General features: G+C 35.5%; 2 protein-coding genes across 2 annotated transcripts; both read left to right on the top strand.

Annotated features, from left to right (window-relative positions):
- The first annotated feature begins 793 nt into the window (after positions 1-793).
- On the top strand, positions 794-5,138 carry LOC145589131 (uncharacterized). Its single transcript, XM_081645690.1, has 3 exons — positions 794-1,061; positions 4,220-4,286; positions 4,817-5,138. The coding sequence occupies exons 1-3, from the start codon at positions 794-796 to the stop codon at positions 5,136-5,138; spliced, it is 657 nt and encodes a 218-aa protein (XP_081501816.1).
- Positions 5,139-8,691: 3,553 nt separating this feature from the next.
- Positions 8,692-9,313, top strand: LOC145589130 (auxin-responsive protein SAUR21-like). The gene is made up of 2 exons (XM_081645689.1): positions 8,692-8,962; positions 9,246-9,313. The coding sequence occupies exons 1-2, from the start codon at positions 8,692-8,694 to the stop codon at positions 9,311-9,313; spliced, it is 339 nt and encodes a 112-aa protein (XP_081501815.1).
- The last annotated feature ends 6,289 nt before the right edge of the window (positions 9,314-15,602 follow it).

Genomic DNA, 15,602 nt, shown 5'->3' with positions numbered 1-15,602 from the left:
TAATAAGTGAAATATATTGTTTCGATACATCACCAAGCCTAAAATATCAAAAAGGAACACATAAGGAAAGGTGAGATCCCAAAGATAAGCTAACTTAGCTAATTACATCATTCACTTCAATAATCAAAAAGACCAAGTCTCAAACACATAATTCCAACCACAGCACCCAAATACACAAAAACCTGTGGCAATTTTGGTATCCAAACTTCATATACTCAACGTAAAGGGTGCTTGACATGTAACCATATCAGATAGAATATATGTACCTAAATTTTTACGTGTTTATAAGAGAGAAGAAGTTCAACCAATAAACGCTACCCCAGAAAACTTAAAGAGCTTACGAGGGGTTCAAACTCAACGCAAACTTCACATGGATTTATTGAGCTGACCCATCATTTTCCAATGCAGAACTGCAGAAGCCAATCACCGAAACAAATCACCCAGACCCAGATATAAAGGATTCAACCGATTCATCAGGAGATCTTATAGTTTTAACCAGATAATTATGAAACTAACCAATGGACTTGCCCACAGATAGCAATGAGAGACAAATGATGACTATATAAGCTGATGAAAGATGGCATGTGATCCTTAAATTCTTAATAGAAGTGGGAACTTAACATAAACAAATCAAAATCCAGATTCTATAAATAGAAAGCATATATTCTTTACCTTTCCAAAAGCACTGGAACGGCAAAGCATCACTAATATCAAACAAAAACCTCAGGCGTGCCAAACAAAAATCCTAGTCTTTTCTCCCTCCCTCAGATATAAAAACCATAGTTAAGTCAAAATGAAGTTACAATCTACGATCTCTAATGCCAGACAGCTACTAAAATTACCATCACTTCATAACAACAATCAGCAAGCAGTTCCAAAAGGGCATTTCACTATCTACGTTGGAGAGCAAGAAAAAAAGAGATATGTGGTGCCACTTTCTTACCTGAGCCAACCAGCATTCCAAGAACTACTTAAAAGTGCCGAAGAGGAGTTTGGCTTTAATCACCCCACAGGCGGTCTAAGTATTCCTTGTGGAGAGGAAGCGTTCAACAAGCTTACCTGTCAATTCAGTTCCTGAGGAGAAATGAAGAGTTAGGTTATTTCTTGGAACAATTTTGAATTGAAATAGTTTTTCTCTCTTTGTGTTTCTCTTATTGAGGAGGATGGGGGGAGTTGCTTTAGGTCTTTATAGGCTACATGGTATAGATGTGTTTATAAGATTTGTACTTCAACAGTGAATGTCTATAATTCTGTCAGCAATTCAACAACTTTGTTTCATACACAAGTTGGATAAAAAAAGATACTAGAAAGTAGAAAGTGAATAAATTTAGCTATGCTGACTTAGATGAATACAAATATATTAATGTCCTAACTATTATTCACAAAATGCCCACCTTCCTTTACAACAGCAAATTAAGATTTTACTGCATAAAATTTATCATTTTTAAAGAAGACCCTTTTTTAGAAGTAACAAGATACTGTAACTAAGATGCAAAATGTAATGCAATGCGGCATTTCCCTTGGCCATGTTGTTTTCTCCTTGCACACCCTCTCTTAGAATTATAGCAATACAAGAAGTTAGGGGGTTCTGGATTTTTTTTTTTAATAATAAAATAAAAATAAATAAATAAATCCCTGAAGCTCAACGCTTATGCTTGACATCAAGAATCATGCCAAACAAATTTATAACCTCTTGAAGACCAATCCACACTAAAAATATGTGCTGATTGCAAACCTCTTGAAGATAGGTCCATATAGTTCATCAGCAAACAAAATAAAAGGCACCAGCAGCAGAATTAGCAATGACCAAAATTTTAACCTCCTCTTAATACCATGACATATTGCGAAAAAATTTATTAGATTTATTAATCAATCAATCAAAATATATACTTCCTCTGTTTTCTAATAAGTGTCATGTTCCCTAATCTGAAAGTTCATAATAAGTGCAACATCACTACTTATGGAATTCATTTCTCTCTATATCTCCTCATCACATGGGACCACTTCTTTATCTCTCTTCTCTCCCAAAAAAAAAATCTACTTTTCTTAAATGTTGCATTTATAAAAAAAAAAATTGAGGATTTAACACAGTACCAAGACTTCTAATTCAAACTAAATAGGAATATATACTACGATCAAAATCATACTCCGTATGAGAAATGTTAGGATATTACACACTCCAACCCTTTTGTTTGTCCCATTTTACTTTTTGGAATGTCCCCTTAAGGTTGTCCTATACTAAGATGACCATGAAAGACTATCAATCTATCACATTCACTACATTTAGTCTCACCAACTTTGACTCACATCAACTACACTCAACCAGAAACTTACAAAATAAATTGTAATAGGTCGAACATAAGGAAACAGAATACTTAGCATAAACCTTTAAACATACTATAATTGAAAAGATGCATCCTCCAAAAACCTCTTATCATTATAGAACTATCAACTTTCACAGGTAATTGCGTTGAGAAACTATAGACATGATGAAAGAGAAATTAACCCCACGAGCACTATCAAATTCAGTGATTGTAGCTGTATTAAATTATTAAACCTCACACAAAGATACAAGAAAAGGTTGTATATTATATTAAAATAGGAAAGCTTGATAAATAATACAAAGACGAGTACAACAGCAGAGGACAAGGAATTCACAACAGAAAACAATGAGTTAAAATTGCGTGCCAATGATGCTTAATATTATTTTAATATATACCTCAAAAAATAATCCCATAGAGCAGCCAAAGGAAAACATTTTCACTGCTACTCTCTCCTTTTTTTGATTATTTGCTACACTTCCTATTTTGAAGTCAAGAAATTATTACCTCTGACCATGGATTCCCTATAATATATCGGAAAAAACAATATCAACTGAGAATTTGTAAGATCCTCCTAATATGTATTTTTAAAATATATATATTTTTTTATATTTTAAAAAATACATAATTAAATTATGATCAAACATATTACTTAGAGACTGTAAAAAAGAAAATGGAGTGAATAATTAGATCAGAAGGGCGAAGTTTAACCATCCAACAAAGTGTCACGGAGTAATCTGTCATTCCTCCCTAAATATGATCTAAAAAAAAGCCAAGCATGCCGTACAATATTTAACAAGCCACATGTATATCTTAAACATCTTAAGCCATACAAATTGACAAATACATTCATCACTAAGTTAACCTAAAGTTAGAATAGTTTAGTAGCTTAAAAGAGAAGGGAAAAAAAAAAAAACAAAACAAAAAGACAAGTAAAAATTTCACCTAATATTAGATAATCTCTCCTTCCCTTATGGCTTTTTCATAATATAGTTTAGCACATATATTAAGGCTACAGTAGAGCAAACCCCAGTTTATCACCATGACAAACGAAGATACAAACCAAGTGACAGTCTTATAATTTAGTCAACATAAATACCCATTCAACATGGAATTTTCATAATAAAATCAACAAGTGTAGGGCCCAAATTTAATAAAAATTCATTGACTTAATTACAAGGTTGCCACTTAATTTGCATTTTTTTTTTATCTTGGTGATATATTTGGATTTTATCGGCTAGAGCATAAGTGGGGCATGACATAAGATTAATTGATAGCTTAAATCTTAATGGATTGCGGAGCTTGTTGCATACTTGAATTCTTATAAAGCATATAAAAAATTAACTTGAAATTCGTAACCTGAAGGTACTCCAAAATTAGAAATGTGAGCAACAATTTGGGGACATTCATATTAAGCAAGTGTGAAAAATATTAAGGACAAAGAAGTGTATATTTGTGCTTTTTTAGCCCAACTATTTTTAAATTCCACAAGCCTACAACTTAATGTGTCACTGGCCTCTCACTATGGAAAAAAAAATTTTAAAAAGTGGGCTGACTGGGCTCTCATAAAGAGCAAGTGACCCACAATTTAAGTTACAATTTACGAGACACCTTCTCCTGCAGCAAGGGTAGGTGGGAAGAGGAAATAAACTACAAATTATTTGCAGTTCTGATAATTATAGTTGAATTTCCATCTCAATACAGTTAACATGACACATTTGCGGGAGGAGCTCACATTCATGCACAAAATAGAAGCATATATAATGAGAGAAATGTATGGAGGAGAAACAACAGTAAGCATTTATGAATGATGACAAAGCCAAATATCAATTTGCAAGGCTTTATGATATGCAGTGGGCAATCATATGACCTATAATGATAACCTGCAAACTCTGCAGCAAATCCTTTTCTAGGCATTTTCAAATTCAAGAGGATTGTAATATGCATCAGGGTTCTTAATAATAGGTATAAATATTATAATGATTAAAAAAAAAAGGATTTTCAATTTTTTAAAAAAAAAAATTCCCAAATGTCATTCCATAATTCCAGTAAACAATATGTACAAGCTTTTGGATTGGCTAGAAGGTCTAATCATTGCCACTGACACGATAACATGCTCAGTAAACACGGGATTGCCTCACTGTGTGAAAAACTCGTGGTTGGATTTCATTTCATATACTAGTTGGGAAGACGACGTTATTGACTTATTTCCATGTGCTGTATCAGAAATCTTAGAATTGCTAATAATGTAAAGGACAACAAAAGGTATAATTTGCATGTCTTGGATATTTTTAACCATAGAGAATCACCCCAAGTATAAGTACATAAGCCAATTGGTAAAAACTAGACTTTATTTCTTGCATATCAACATTCTTCTATATATACACAGCAGTGTAGGCACATTACCCTACAAAATTTCTAAACATAAACATTGTAAATAGAACTTCACTGTCTTTACTCTGTTTCTAAATCTCTCTTGATTTTAACAAAATCAGAAAGTACATGGGAAGCCATTCAGTGGGAATCTGCAAGTGTGCTAGGCAAGTCACCAAAAGGGGGCTAATATTTTCCCAACAATTTTCATGTCAAGAGAAGACATCAATTCCAGTTCCTAAAGGCCATTTTGCTGTCTATGTAGGAGAGGAAGAGAAGAAGCGGTTTGTAGTCCCCGTATCATATCTGAGGCATCCTCTATTTCAAGAACTACTAAAGGAGGCTGAAGAAAAGTTCGGGTATGACCATGGGATGGGAAGGCTGACAGTTCCTTGCACTGAAAATTACTTCACCAATCTTATTTCTCAGTTAAATGACTTATGACTTATGGGTCATGGTTAAAAAGTTTTCCTTTGAAGCTTCTGATTGTTAATTTGACTGCTTTTGTTTTCAACGGAAGCTGTATATCATAAAGAATTACCTATTTACACTTTTTGCTTATCAGGTATATAGATTTTGTAGCTGGTGTAATACAATGTAAAAGATTGGTTTCTACAAAGAAAAACGAGTCCTTTCTTCTCCATTGCAATATAGTTTTGGGAGAGGGAGTATGTGAGATTGTGACGCGGCCACTACTCCTAACCTATCACAACAGAGAGCAAAGTATCATCATATGCATAGCAAAGGTGCAACAAGCAGCCTCATACCAAGTGGCATTATAACAGGCTATTCCACTCTTATAGATTTCTGAAGGATTAAGTCACTAAAACAGTGAGATAGCAGAAGGAAATTCAAGATTTTTGTATACTGGTCTTCTATTTACACAATCAAATCCTACCTCTGAGAGAAACTAAAAGTAGTTTACTAACATTTAACCACCCAAGAAAGCCCATGCAAATTTTCAAATCACATCTTCAAGTGAAGCAAAAGATGTATGAAAATGGCATGTACTGGTTTTTATTCGAGAAACTGAAATGAAAAGATATGTGGTTCCACTAACTTATCTGAGCCCTTTTATGCTTGGACAAGCTGAAAATGAGCTTGCTTAGTCATTCCATGGCAGTATAGCAATTCCTTGCCCTGAGGAATCTTTTATCAGCATCATAAGACCATTGGAATCCCGTTGAAACATGAAGAGAAAATCAAAGGGGAGCCTCATGTCCTATAATTTGGCAAGATAAACAACTGTTAGTATGGTACTATGTAAGCGACTAAGCAGAATACACATATACAGACATATGCATAGACTTCAAGGCTCTTCTAGGTCCTCTTAGTATCAAATGAACCAGTCAATATTAAATGAATATTTCAACTCAACATGTAGATAAATATAAAATTTCTATATGGGAAAATTCTAGCTATAATATGTGTAATACACAGCTTTGAGAATTCTCTGCTTCATTTGGTTAAGAAGTTTTTCCTTTTTCATTTTCATTTTATTTTGGAGAAACTGTAGTAGTCAGAAATATTATTTGATGATACACCTACAAAGGAAAAATTATTTGTTGCAGTGCCTATCAAATTTTAGTATGTACCCACATGTAACTTGTCTCTGGGATGACTATATTTAGAGATATTGACAAACTTTGTGGGATAAATACAGTACAGTTCAGCAATTGCTTGAACTAATTAGAATTTGACTTACAAAGATGTTCAAAATTCAGCCTTGGCTCAAACTGTTTCACTAAATAAACTGAACAAAAACTAAAAAAAACAGATAAATTCATCTCTTATTGTGCAATAGGAAGCCAAGTCTAAAGCACCAATCATTTGGAATTAATTACTCAAGGAAAATTTCAATGATTTCCAATTGAAAGTTTGTAGTGATTTTGATCAGCCTCCCTAAATAATGCTAGCTCAATAAATCCGATAATAAGTTTTATAAGCATTTTAAATATCTTTTATAAATTGTCTTTATAAACTTCCCAAAGTTCACAAATATATGTCATTTGAAAGTTAAGATATACTCGTCACAAAAATGTAAGCCCTATCTATCTAGTATCTACAAGGACTACTACTATCCCAAACACGAACCTAGCTAGAAATGACCTGATTGCCAAATCTAGTATTCATGCTTTGCCCTTCTTTTCACTTCAAAAGGCATTTTAAATATCATTCGATGCAAAGGTTTTAATAGCACATTACCCATCTCTTTCCCTAAATATAAATGCTCCTTAATCTTGATCTATGCAATATAACCATAAACTTCAAACGTTTTGAACAAAAGGGGTAAAACCGTAAAATCATATCACATAACAATTGTTATTACTTCTTAGCATCTTTTTTGAAGTTAAGTAATGCTACTAATCTAGCTTATTCATCAATCATAAATGTTTTCAAAGCCACATTCAATATCAAGGTCAAAAAAGAAAGTACTTTAGAAATTTTGAGAAAATACATCCCTAAGTCACTTTTATAAGCATATAGTTGAAAGGGTATGATACCGGCACATGCAATATATACAAAATTAGACATTCACCTTTCACACAAAAGTCAAGTTCCATTAATAAACTTAATTATTAAGCTATACAATCATTGAGCATGTTGGTGACATTAATAGCCAGAGAATTCCAAAAGGATCATCCGCGTTGATACAACTCTTGAGTCTTTGCAAGTGGAAACAAAAGTCCATCTCATATTATAGTAATAACGGCTATAATGCTAGTATGATTTTGGCATATAAACTAGCGAAGGGATAGGCTATAATAATATACTATAATAGTGATAAAGTATATGCTATTCCATGAGCATTTACATCTATTACATGACCAACATCAGCAAAAGCATTCTCGTCAAACTTGAAAATCGGTTTAATGATCTGTTATATTAGTCCAGGCTGCCTTTTTATTTTACAAGAGTAGCCAGAGTCCTAGTAGGCTAATAATGCAAGGACATGAGGTACATCATTCACGCCTACTAATATCAATCATTAATGTTGATTAGATATGGAGAAACTATACCAAACAGCTTAAGGTTTTCACATTGCCACCACTTCACACTCAAAAGTTTTTTATAGGACCATCTCAGATGGAAGATGACCTACCCCCAAAAAGTTTCTAATGGAATTATATTATCAAATTTTTTTATTGAATAACAAATTAAGTGATATCACTAACAAGAACAAGAAAGTCACCAAGTTCGATAATGAAGTATAAAACTCAATCTGACAGTTTGCCAAAGATTGGAAGAATTAAAATTACTCCTTAGTTAATTTTTTTCAAAGAAACGTCTCATCGAATACACAGTTTCTTTTGGAACTTATATCCTTCAAGAAATTCCATTCATCCTTTTACAAGTTAATATGTATATAGCAAAATGATAAAAAAAAATAATAAAAAAAAATAAAAATAATAATAATAATAATAATAATAATAATAAAATAAATAAATAAATAAATTATGAACATTAAAGCTGCCTAAGAAATACAAACCTAAAGCTGGACTAGTTAGTTCACGAAATGAACTGAAACATGCCTTCCTTTCGACTTACATGGTTAGACCTCAATTAACTTCGACCATTATTTGCTATCATACTATAGTAAAAACTAACAAATTGAAACAGTTATCATATAAAAGTAGTTTAAGCTAATCTAGTGACTATTGTTTCACAGCATAACTAAAGACATACTTTAACAAGTGAGGTTAATTGTTGTGAAACATGAACTGCATATACTAACTAATAAGGCAATCATTCAAGGGATAAAGGCATACATACAGGCAATTAAAAAAAATATATACTGCCAAATGAAGTCATGTGACTATTAAAAACGAGGTGGACCCATATCCATGAGTTTCCAAGCTGCCAAACTTAAGCTTGAGTTCCTATTCTCTCCTCTATGTTCCCTCTATAAAATGCTTTTGAAACCCAAGAGCCTTATTCTAAGTACAAAACAGCCAGCATTCAAAATATATTTTCCCTTCCTCCTTACTAAAAAACAATGGCTTTCCAGTTTCCATCCATGATCTCAAACAGCAAAGAAAAAATCAAATTGCACAAAAGACGGGGAGGAGTTCCAAAAGGTCACCTTGCAGTTTATGTGGGAGCTAACAAGGAGGGAAAAAAGCGATATGTGGTGCCTTTGTCGTACTTGAGACACCCTGCGTTTCAAGACCTACTTGGCCTTGCTGAGGAAGAGTTTGGATTTCATCATCCCACTGGTGGCCTTACCATTCCCTGTGACGAAGAAACATTCATACTTGTCATGAACTGTCAATTAAATTTTTTCCCTTAAATTTCTTGTGAAATATTATAGAATTTCAAAAATTAGAACTCTGAAGCTTACATATAATTCTTATTCATTTTTGCTCATTTCTGCTTGGCCCTAGGAGCAATTCAATATCACCCCAATCAGATGATATCTGTATATATATACACAAGCTTATTTTCACAAGTACATTGATAATCAGAAGTAACATATTTTTGTCAAAATAAAAAATAACATATTATTAATTGTCCATGCTCTAATGGTGACTCTGTTTTCCCTTTTGATAGATGGTAGGCTACAGATATTCCTGAAAACTAATCTCCTGGAAAGAGATCTATCTTTTCTCGCTGAGTGATGACACTGTTTTACTTCATGCATACCAAAGAACATGCAAAAAAATTGATATAAAATATAAATATAAAGCATGTTGGGTTTGAGAGTGTGGAGAACGGTTCAAGAAGGCAAAGGGGGGGTGCATAGCTTAGGAGTTTAAGCTATGGGCTATTGCTTGGTGTTAAGCAATGGTGAATGGCAAAGGGTTGACTTAAATTGACCATATCTCAAGATCTAGAAGTGATATTGAGATGATTCAAGTTGGAGGTGATAGCTCGTCTCAAGAGCTTTCCAACGACTGGTCATAAGCTTAATTTGGCCAAGAAACGAGGAAGATATGGATGTTTTACGAGAAGCTGTTTTGCAGGGGAAAGCGGAGCGGCCGCTCCTCTTGTGGGAGCGCCCGCTCCTCTCTATGGGAGCGCCCGCTCCATAGAGGCTCGTTTTGCCTTTTCTTCCAGTTTAATGGTGCGGCCGCTCCTGTCCATTGGAGCGCCCGCTCCACTGGGTTTCTCGGGGCTCTGTTTTTGCGTTTGAGCCTCGGTTTTACGGTCTTGATTTCTCCTTTGCTAGTTACTTATAATCTTAGGCCTTGGATTATATTTAGCACTATATATACTCTTGTATTGTCATTGTAGAGTGAGTAATAAGATGAGGGGAAAGATGTAGAGAGAGAGAGAGCCTCATGTAAACCCAAACACTTAGGGTTTGAGTGTTTGAGAGGGTGAGTTGGGGTGGGAGCTTTAATGGTAATTAAAGCTTCTAATCTACATTGTTCTTCATCAAATTGCTACTCCATAGTGGATTAGTGGGTTTTTCTCCCGGTTCTCGGGTTTCCCACGGTAAATTCTCCTTGTCTCGTTTATTGCTTGTTTTCCGTCTTCGTTGTTGTTAATTGTCGTTAATCGCAAACTTAGCTAGCACATTCGTAAATCCTTTCAATTGGTATCAGAGCCAAGGTTGTTTTGGCGGTTTTTTAGGGTTTAGATTGTGTGGTATGCTTGTTGTTTGTGATTGGAAAATCCAAAGATTGAATTTTTGGTGTTAAATTTTCAATTTTGGTGTTGTGGGTGTTCAAAATTTGAGTCTTTGGTATGGATTTCAATTGGTTGTTATTGAAATTGAAAAGTCTTGAATTTTGTGTTTGATTAACAATGGAAGATGGAGTAGGAGGATTGAAATCTATGGAATGTGGATGTTGGAGTTGAAGGATTTCAAGAATTTCCCCATCTTGATATCCGGTAGTAGACTTAACATTGTTGTTGGCTACATGTTGTATGTGAGGGAGGGCCATGGAGAAATTGTTGAGGGAACTCGGTTGAAGTTCATGGGACAATGGAGTGGTGCCTTGTAACCTTGGGAAACACATGGGTAGTCATGAGGGGTGTGTTCTTTGCGGAGGCATGGCTTGGTCGGATTGTCATTGAGGAAGAGCCATGGTTTTGGTGTTTCAATGGTGGAAGATGGCCGGGAAATGCATGTCAAGTGAAGGGGTCTCACATGGGTTTTGTGAGGTGATGTGAATCTTTGCGGTAGGCATTGTTGGTTGGATTGTCATTGGAGAGAAGCCGTGGTGTTCGGTGTTTCAATGATAGAAGAAGACCGGAAAGACGTGCCAAGTGAAGGTGTATCATGAAGGCTCACATGATGGTTGTGAGTGGTGAATGCACATGTGGTTTAGCATGTGTGAAAGGCAAGTATGGGTGCTTGTTGAGGTGGGAGCATGGTAGGAGTGTTCCATCAACAAAAGGAAAATGCCCAAAGGCTTGTGTTTGTCACGGAGGGTGAGTTCGTGTAGAGTGCGGTTGGAGTGCTCGGAGAACTAGGAAAATCCCTTGGATAACGTGATGTTTATCAAAGTTGGTGTAGACTTTGATGTTTGCTTCCTCGGTTGAGAGGAGGTGTCATTTTCTTGGTGTAGAGGAAATGGGTGTGTAGTTGAGGTTGGTTGAGATCTCAATGTTTGCATTACCTTCTTGGTGCGTAGAAGGTGGTGTGTTGGAGTTGGTGTAGACTCCGGTTTGCTTCCTTGGTGTAGAGGAAGTGGTGCTTTCTTGGTGGAGAGAAAGTGGTTTATCAAGATTGGTGTTGATCTTGATGTTTGGTCTCCTTGGTGTAGAGGAGATGTTGTTTCCTTGTTGAATAGGAAATGGTTGTGTCGAAGTTGGTGTAGACTTCGGTGGTGTTCCTTGGTGAAGAGGACATGTGTTGCACACATGGGTATTGTGTGTGGAAAAGCAAGTGGAGCAAAGGATGTTTTGTTCGGGTGGGAGCATGGTGAGTTGTTCCGGGAGCATTGTTGAATTCCTTTGGCTTGTGTGTTGCTTTGGAGGGTGTGTTCGGCTTAGAGCACGGTGAAGTGCTTGGAGAACATGGCAAAGTCCCTTGGTTATGTGATGAGTTTGTCAAGGTTGGTGAAGACCTTGATGTCACTTCCTTGGTTAAGAGGAAGTGGGTTTGTTTTCTTGGTGTAGAGAAAACGGATCTTTGCTATGGTGATTAGCAAAGATGTTGATGACGATGGTTGCCTTATTGTGTTGTTGTGATCTCGTGATTATAAGCAAATTTCCGGGTTGGGAGATTGTGAGGCTTATGGAGAGATGTTGAAGCACAATGGAGAAGCCATGAGAGTATATGTGTAGTGTGTTTGTTCTCACACTTGAACCGATCTCCAGGTGGGAGATTGTTGGGTTTGAGAGTGTGGAGAACGGTTCAAGAAGGCAAAGGGGGGGTGCATAGCTTAGGAGTTTAAGCTATGGGCTATTGCTTGGTGTTAAGCAATGGTGAATGGCAAAGGGTTGACTTAAATTGACCATATCTCAAGATCTAGAAGTGATATTGAGATGATTCAAGTTGGAGGTGATAGCTCGTCTCAAGAGCTTTCCAACGACTGGTCATAAGCTTAATTTGGCCAAGAAACGAGGAAGATATGGATGTTTTACGAGAAGCTGTTTTGCAGGGGAAAGCGGAGCGGCCGCTCCTCTTGTGGGAGCGCCCGCTCCTCTCTATGGGAGCGCCCGCTCCATAGAGGCTCGTTTTGCCTTTTCTTCCAGTTTAATGGTGCGGCCGCTCCTGTCCATTGGAGCGCCCGCTCCACTGGGTTTCTCGGGGCTCTGTTTTTGCGTTTGAGCCTCGGTTTTACGGTCTTGATTTCTCCTTTGCTAGTTACTTATAATCTTAGGCCTTGGATTATATTTAGCACTATATATACTCTTGTATTGTCATTGTAGAGTGAGTAATAAGATGAGGGGAAAGATGTAGAGAGAGAGAGAGCCTCATGTAAACCCAAACACTTAGGGTTTGAGTGTTTGAGAGGGTGAGTTGGGGTGGGAGCTTTAATGGTAATTAAAGCTTCTAATCTACATTGTTCTTCATCAAATTGCTACTCCATAGTGGATTAGTGGGTTTTTCTCCCGGTTCTCGGGTTTCCCACGGTAAATTCTCCTTGTCTCGTTTATTGCTTGTTTTCCGTCTTCGTTGTTGTTAATTGTCGTTAATCGCAAACTTAGCTAGCACATTCGTAAATCCTTTCAAAGCAAATTTATCATTAAATTGGTCGCTTAAGATAGTTAGTATAGATCCAAATTAACTAAATTTATTAGCCCAATAAAGAATCTATGGAGTATAACATAATAACATGTCTTAAGTACACCAAGATCAAAAAATTCATATTTGACTATCATTAATGAACTACTACAGCCAATAATTTTGAAAAGTTACAGTTTTGAACTTTTGGTGTCAATAACTAGTACAAGGTGCAGTATATATCAACACAATGGCTAATTGGTTATGCCACATTATACTACTTCCAAAACCAGTTACAAATATTACTACGTCAACACAATCTATCAGTTTGTATGATGAAGCAAGACTAATACCATCATTAATTACCAAGTTTTCACTTGATACCAAAACCACTACTTTAAACCTGCTCCCTCAACTAATGTACAACACGTAGTTTAGATATTTTGCTCATAACTCATACTCATTATATTACCTCAAACTCCCATGTTAAATCCTTAACATGCCAACAAGCCTATGGACACTTAACCCTTCAATTTGGCTTATAATCATGGCAAATTAACATAAAAAGACAAGTATTAAACATGGACATGTATCTGAGTCTGTGTTCTAGATACTTTCCTAGGCTTACGTTTCTGTCAATCCAATGGGGGAAAAAAAAGTAAATCTAAAAAGAAGCTCTTTAGGAAGCAGTGATTAAAATAAGATCCAAGTTTTCATAGGATATATTGTGCCACCTGTTTAAAGCACCCAAAACAAATAAAACTCTTGTGCCAGCCTTGACTTACTCAGTCGTCAACCCTTGACTATACTCTCGCCATTAAGCAAGAGTGTACAACAAGCTTGTCTCTCACTTGTGTTGCTCTGTGCACACAATGTCACAAGCCCCTTTCTCCTGTTGCTCTGTCCAGCATCCTCTTCACTAAGAGATGAGTGCACACCACATGGATCCAATGTCAAAAGACTTGGACAGTGAAACCAAGTCCAAATAACTAGGTAGCTAGACTGTCAAAAGAAAAGGTTAGGCTTGTAAGTTGGGTAATTTAGGGAACAGTCGAATTCAACCATCTTCTTTATTATTTCATTTTTGGCATGACATTTTGGTTCACGCCTAGAAAATTGCATTTTAAACCCAAAAATTCTGACTTATTCTAATCGGAATTTCAGTTAGGATGACTTTTTGCTTATGCCTCACATAATCAGTGGACAATGATCAAACTCAATAAATTTTGGATAACGATACATACATCATCACCTGGCTAAGAACATTTGCAGTTCTAAATAAGCAATATTTTTTAGGTAATGCCAAAATTAGAAACTTTCTCATTTATCAATCCATATAGGAACAGAGAACAGTGTGGACTTTGGAGAAATCAATAATTAAATCATGATGGATCTAATTGTACAATTTTGAAGAACTATAAAACATAATTTGAGAAATCCTTCCACTATATTTAACATTAAAAAATTTCAACATGAATGGAACAGAGGTTCATTTGGTAGAATGAGGGGGATGACCCTCCAAATTTCTAAATTTGAACCATTAAAATTGAAAATCATAGATATTCCAATACTACGAGTATAATTTTACGTACAAACTAATGCAACTACGCAAGAAACACCATAGACCTTGAAGCAATAATAGAAGTTAACTATAAGAAAAACGCCTTCTAATCATATAAATCCATAATGATTGGACCCAAGAGCATCTTCTTTTACAATAGTAGCCAAGATAGAGAGGATCCCGCGTTGATTAGGTATATGATCAATATTCTGATAGAAATAGAGTCTATCTCGTGATTTAATTATTTGGGCAAATGGCAATGAAACTGGCAAAAGTGATGCCAATATTCTAATAGTTTTAATAAACTCCTTGACTAAGCTATATTCTTCTACTCCATTACAACTAACATCAAGAGTACAGCTAGCATCAGCAACCAAATGATTTTTTTATATTTTTATATTTTATGAAGCACAACATTGTGAAGAAGGCAAGATAAAGTAGCTTTTAAGTCTATAAAAATTTACAATAAGGGGTCAATCTCATGATTACAGGATCTTGATATGAAAATGGCAGAACAGATACTAAAAAAATAGTTCACATCATAACGAGATGAGAAACTCAATAATTATAGATTACATAAAATGATATTATCACTCTTTACAATGATACAGGAAATGGGTGAGCCACTACTAAGGCCAGGTTGGATCGTGCATGTGAGATGACATAATGCAAGGATATGAAGTCGGTGTTTCTATTGACTAAGAGCAATTATCAACTCAAAGACTTGCAGGGAATAATACATGTAATAATCAAATCCAACTAAAAGTACGGAGCTAGGGAATGCACAATTTCAAATGGTTCTCCGCGTACTGAATCTGAGGCTAAAAAGTATAGCTAATCAATTAATTTCCAAGTTTATAGGAATGAAAAAGTATTTCAATGTTCAAATGTCTTCTTTGGGAAACCTATGGGATCAGTTGGCGAATTACTGAATTTAGGTTCTATTTGGGCTCCAGCACATGAAACTTTTCCTGTATGTGACTTTCTGATGCAGTGCATAGTTTTTTTTTTCTTCTTTCTGCTAGGGATTGGTGTTTTAATAGACCCCTCAAATTGAAATTCTTATTTTCTTAGTTTGATGAAATTACTTCGCTTATCAATAAGTAAAAAAAAAAAATACTCCCTACATCCCATTTTATTCTCACGATTTTCATTTATGTCTGTCACAATCAACTAACACACTCCTTTTATGCCACAGACCCACTAATATTTTACTACCCTCTCT

Source organism: Chenopodium album, chromosome 17 (genome assembly GCF_948465745.1).
Source record: "Chenopodium album chromosome 17, dcCheAlbu1.1, whole genome shotgun sequence".
Classification (NCBI taxonomy): Eukaryota; Viridiplantae; Streptophyta; class Magnoliopsida; order Caryophyllales; family Amaranthaceae; genus Chenopodium; species Chenopodium album.
This window is presented reverse-complemented; position numbering and strand designations above follow the sequence as displayed.

Coding starts and splice junctions, on each gene's coding strand:
- LOC145589131 (XM_081645690.1), top strand. CDS start 794: ATGAAGTTACAATCTACGATCTCTAATGCCAGACAGCTACTAAAATTA. Junction 1,062..4,219: donor AGCGTTCAACAAGCTTACCT/GTCAATTCAGTT, acceptor CAAACTCTGCAG/CAAATCCTTTTCTAGGCATT. Junction 4,287..4,816: donor ATCAGGGTTCTTAATAATAG/GTATAAATATTA, acceptor TAACAAAATCAG/AAAGTACATGGGAAGCCATT.
- LOC145589130 (XM_081645689.1), top strand. CDS start 8,692: ATGGCTTTCCAGTTTCCATCCATGATCTCAAACAGCAAAGAAAAAATC. Junction 8,963..9,245: donor ATTCATACTTGTCATGAACT/GTCAATTAAATT, acceptor CCCTTTTGATAG/ATGGTAGGCTACAGATATTC.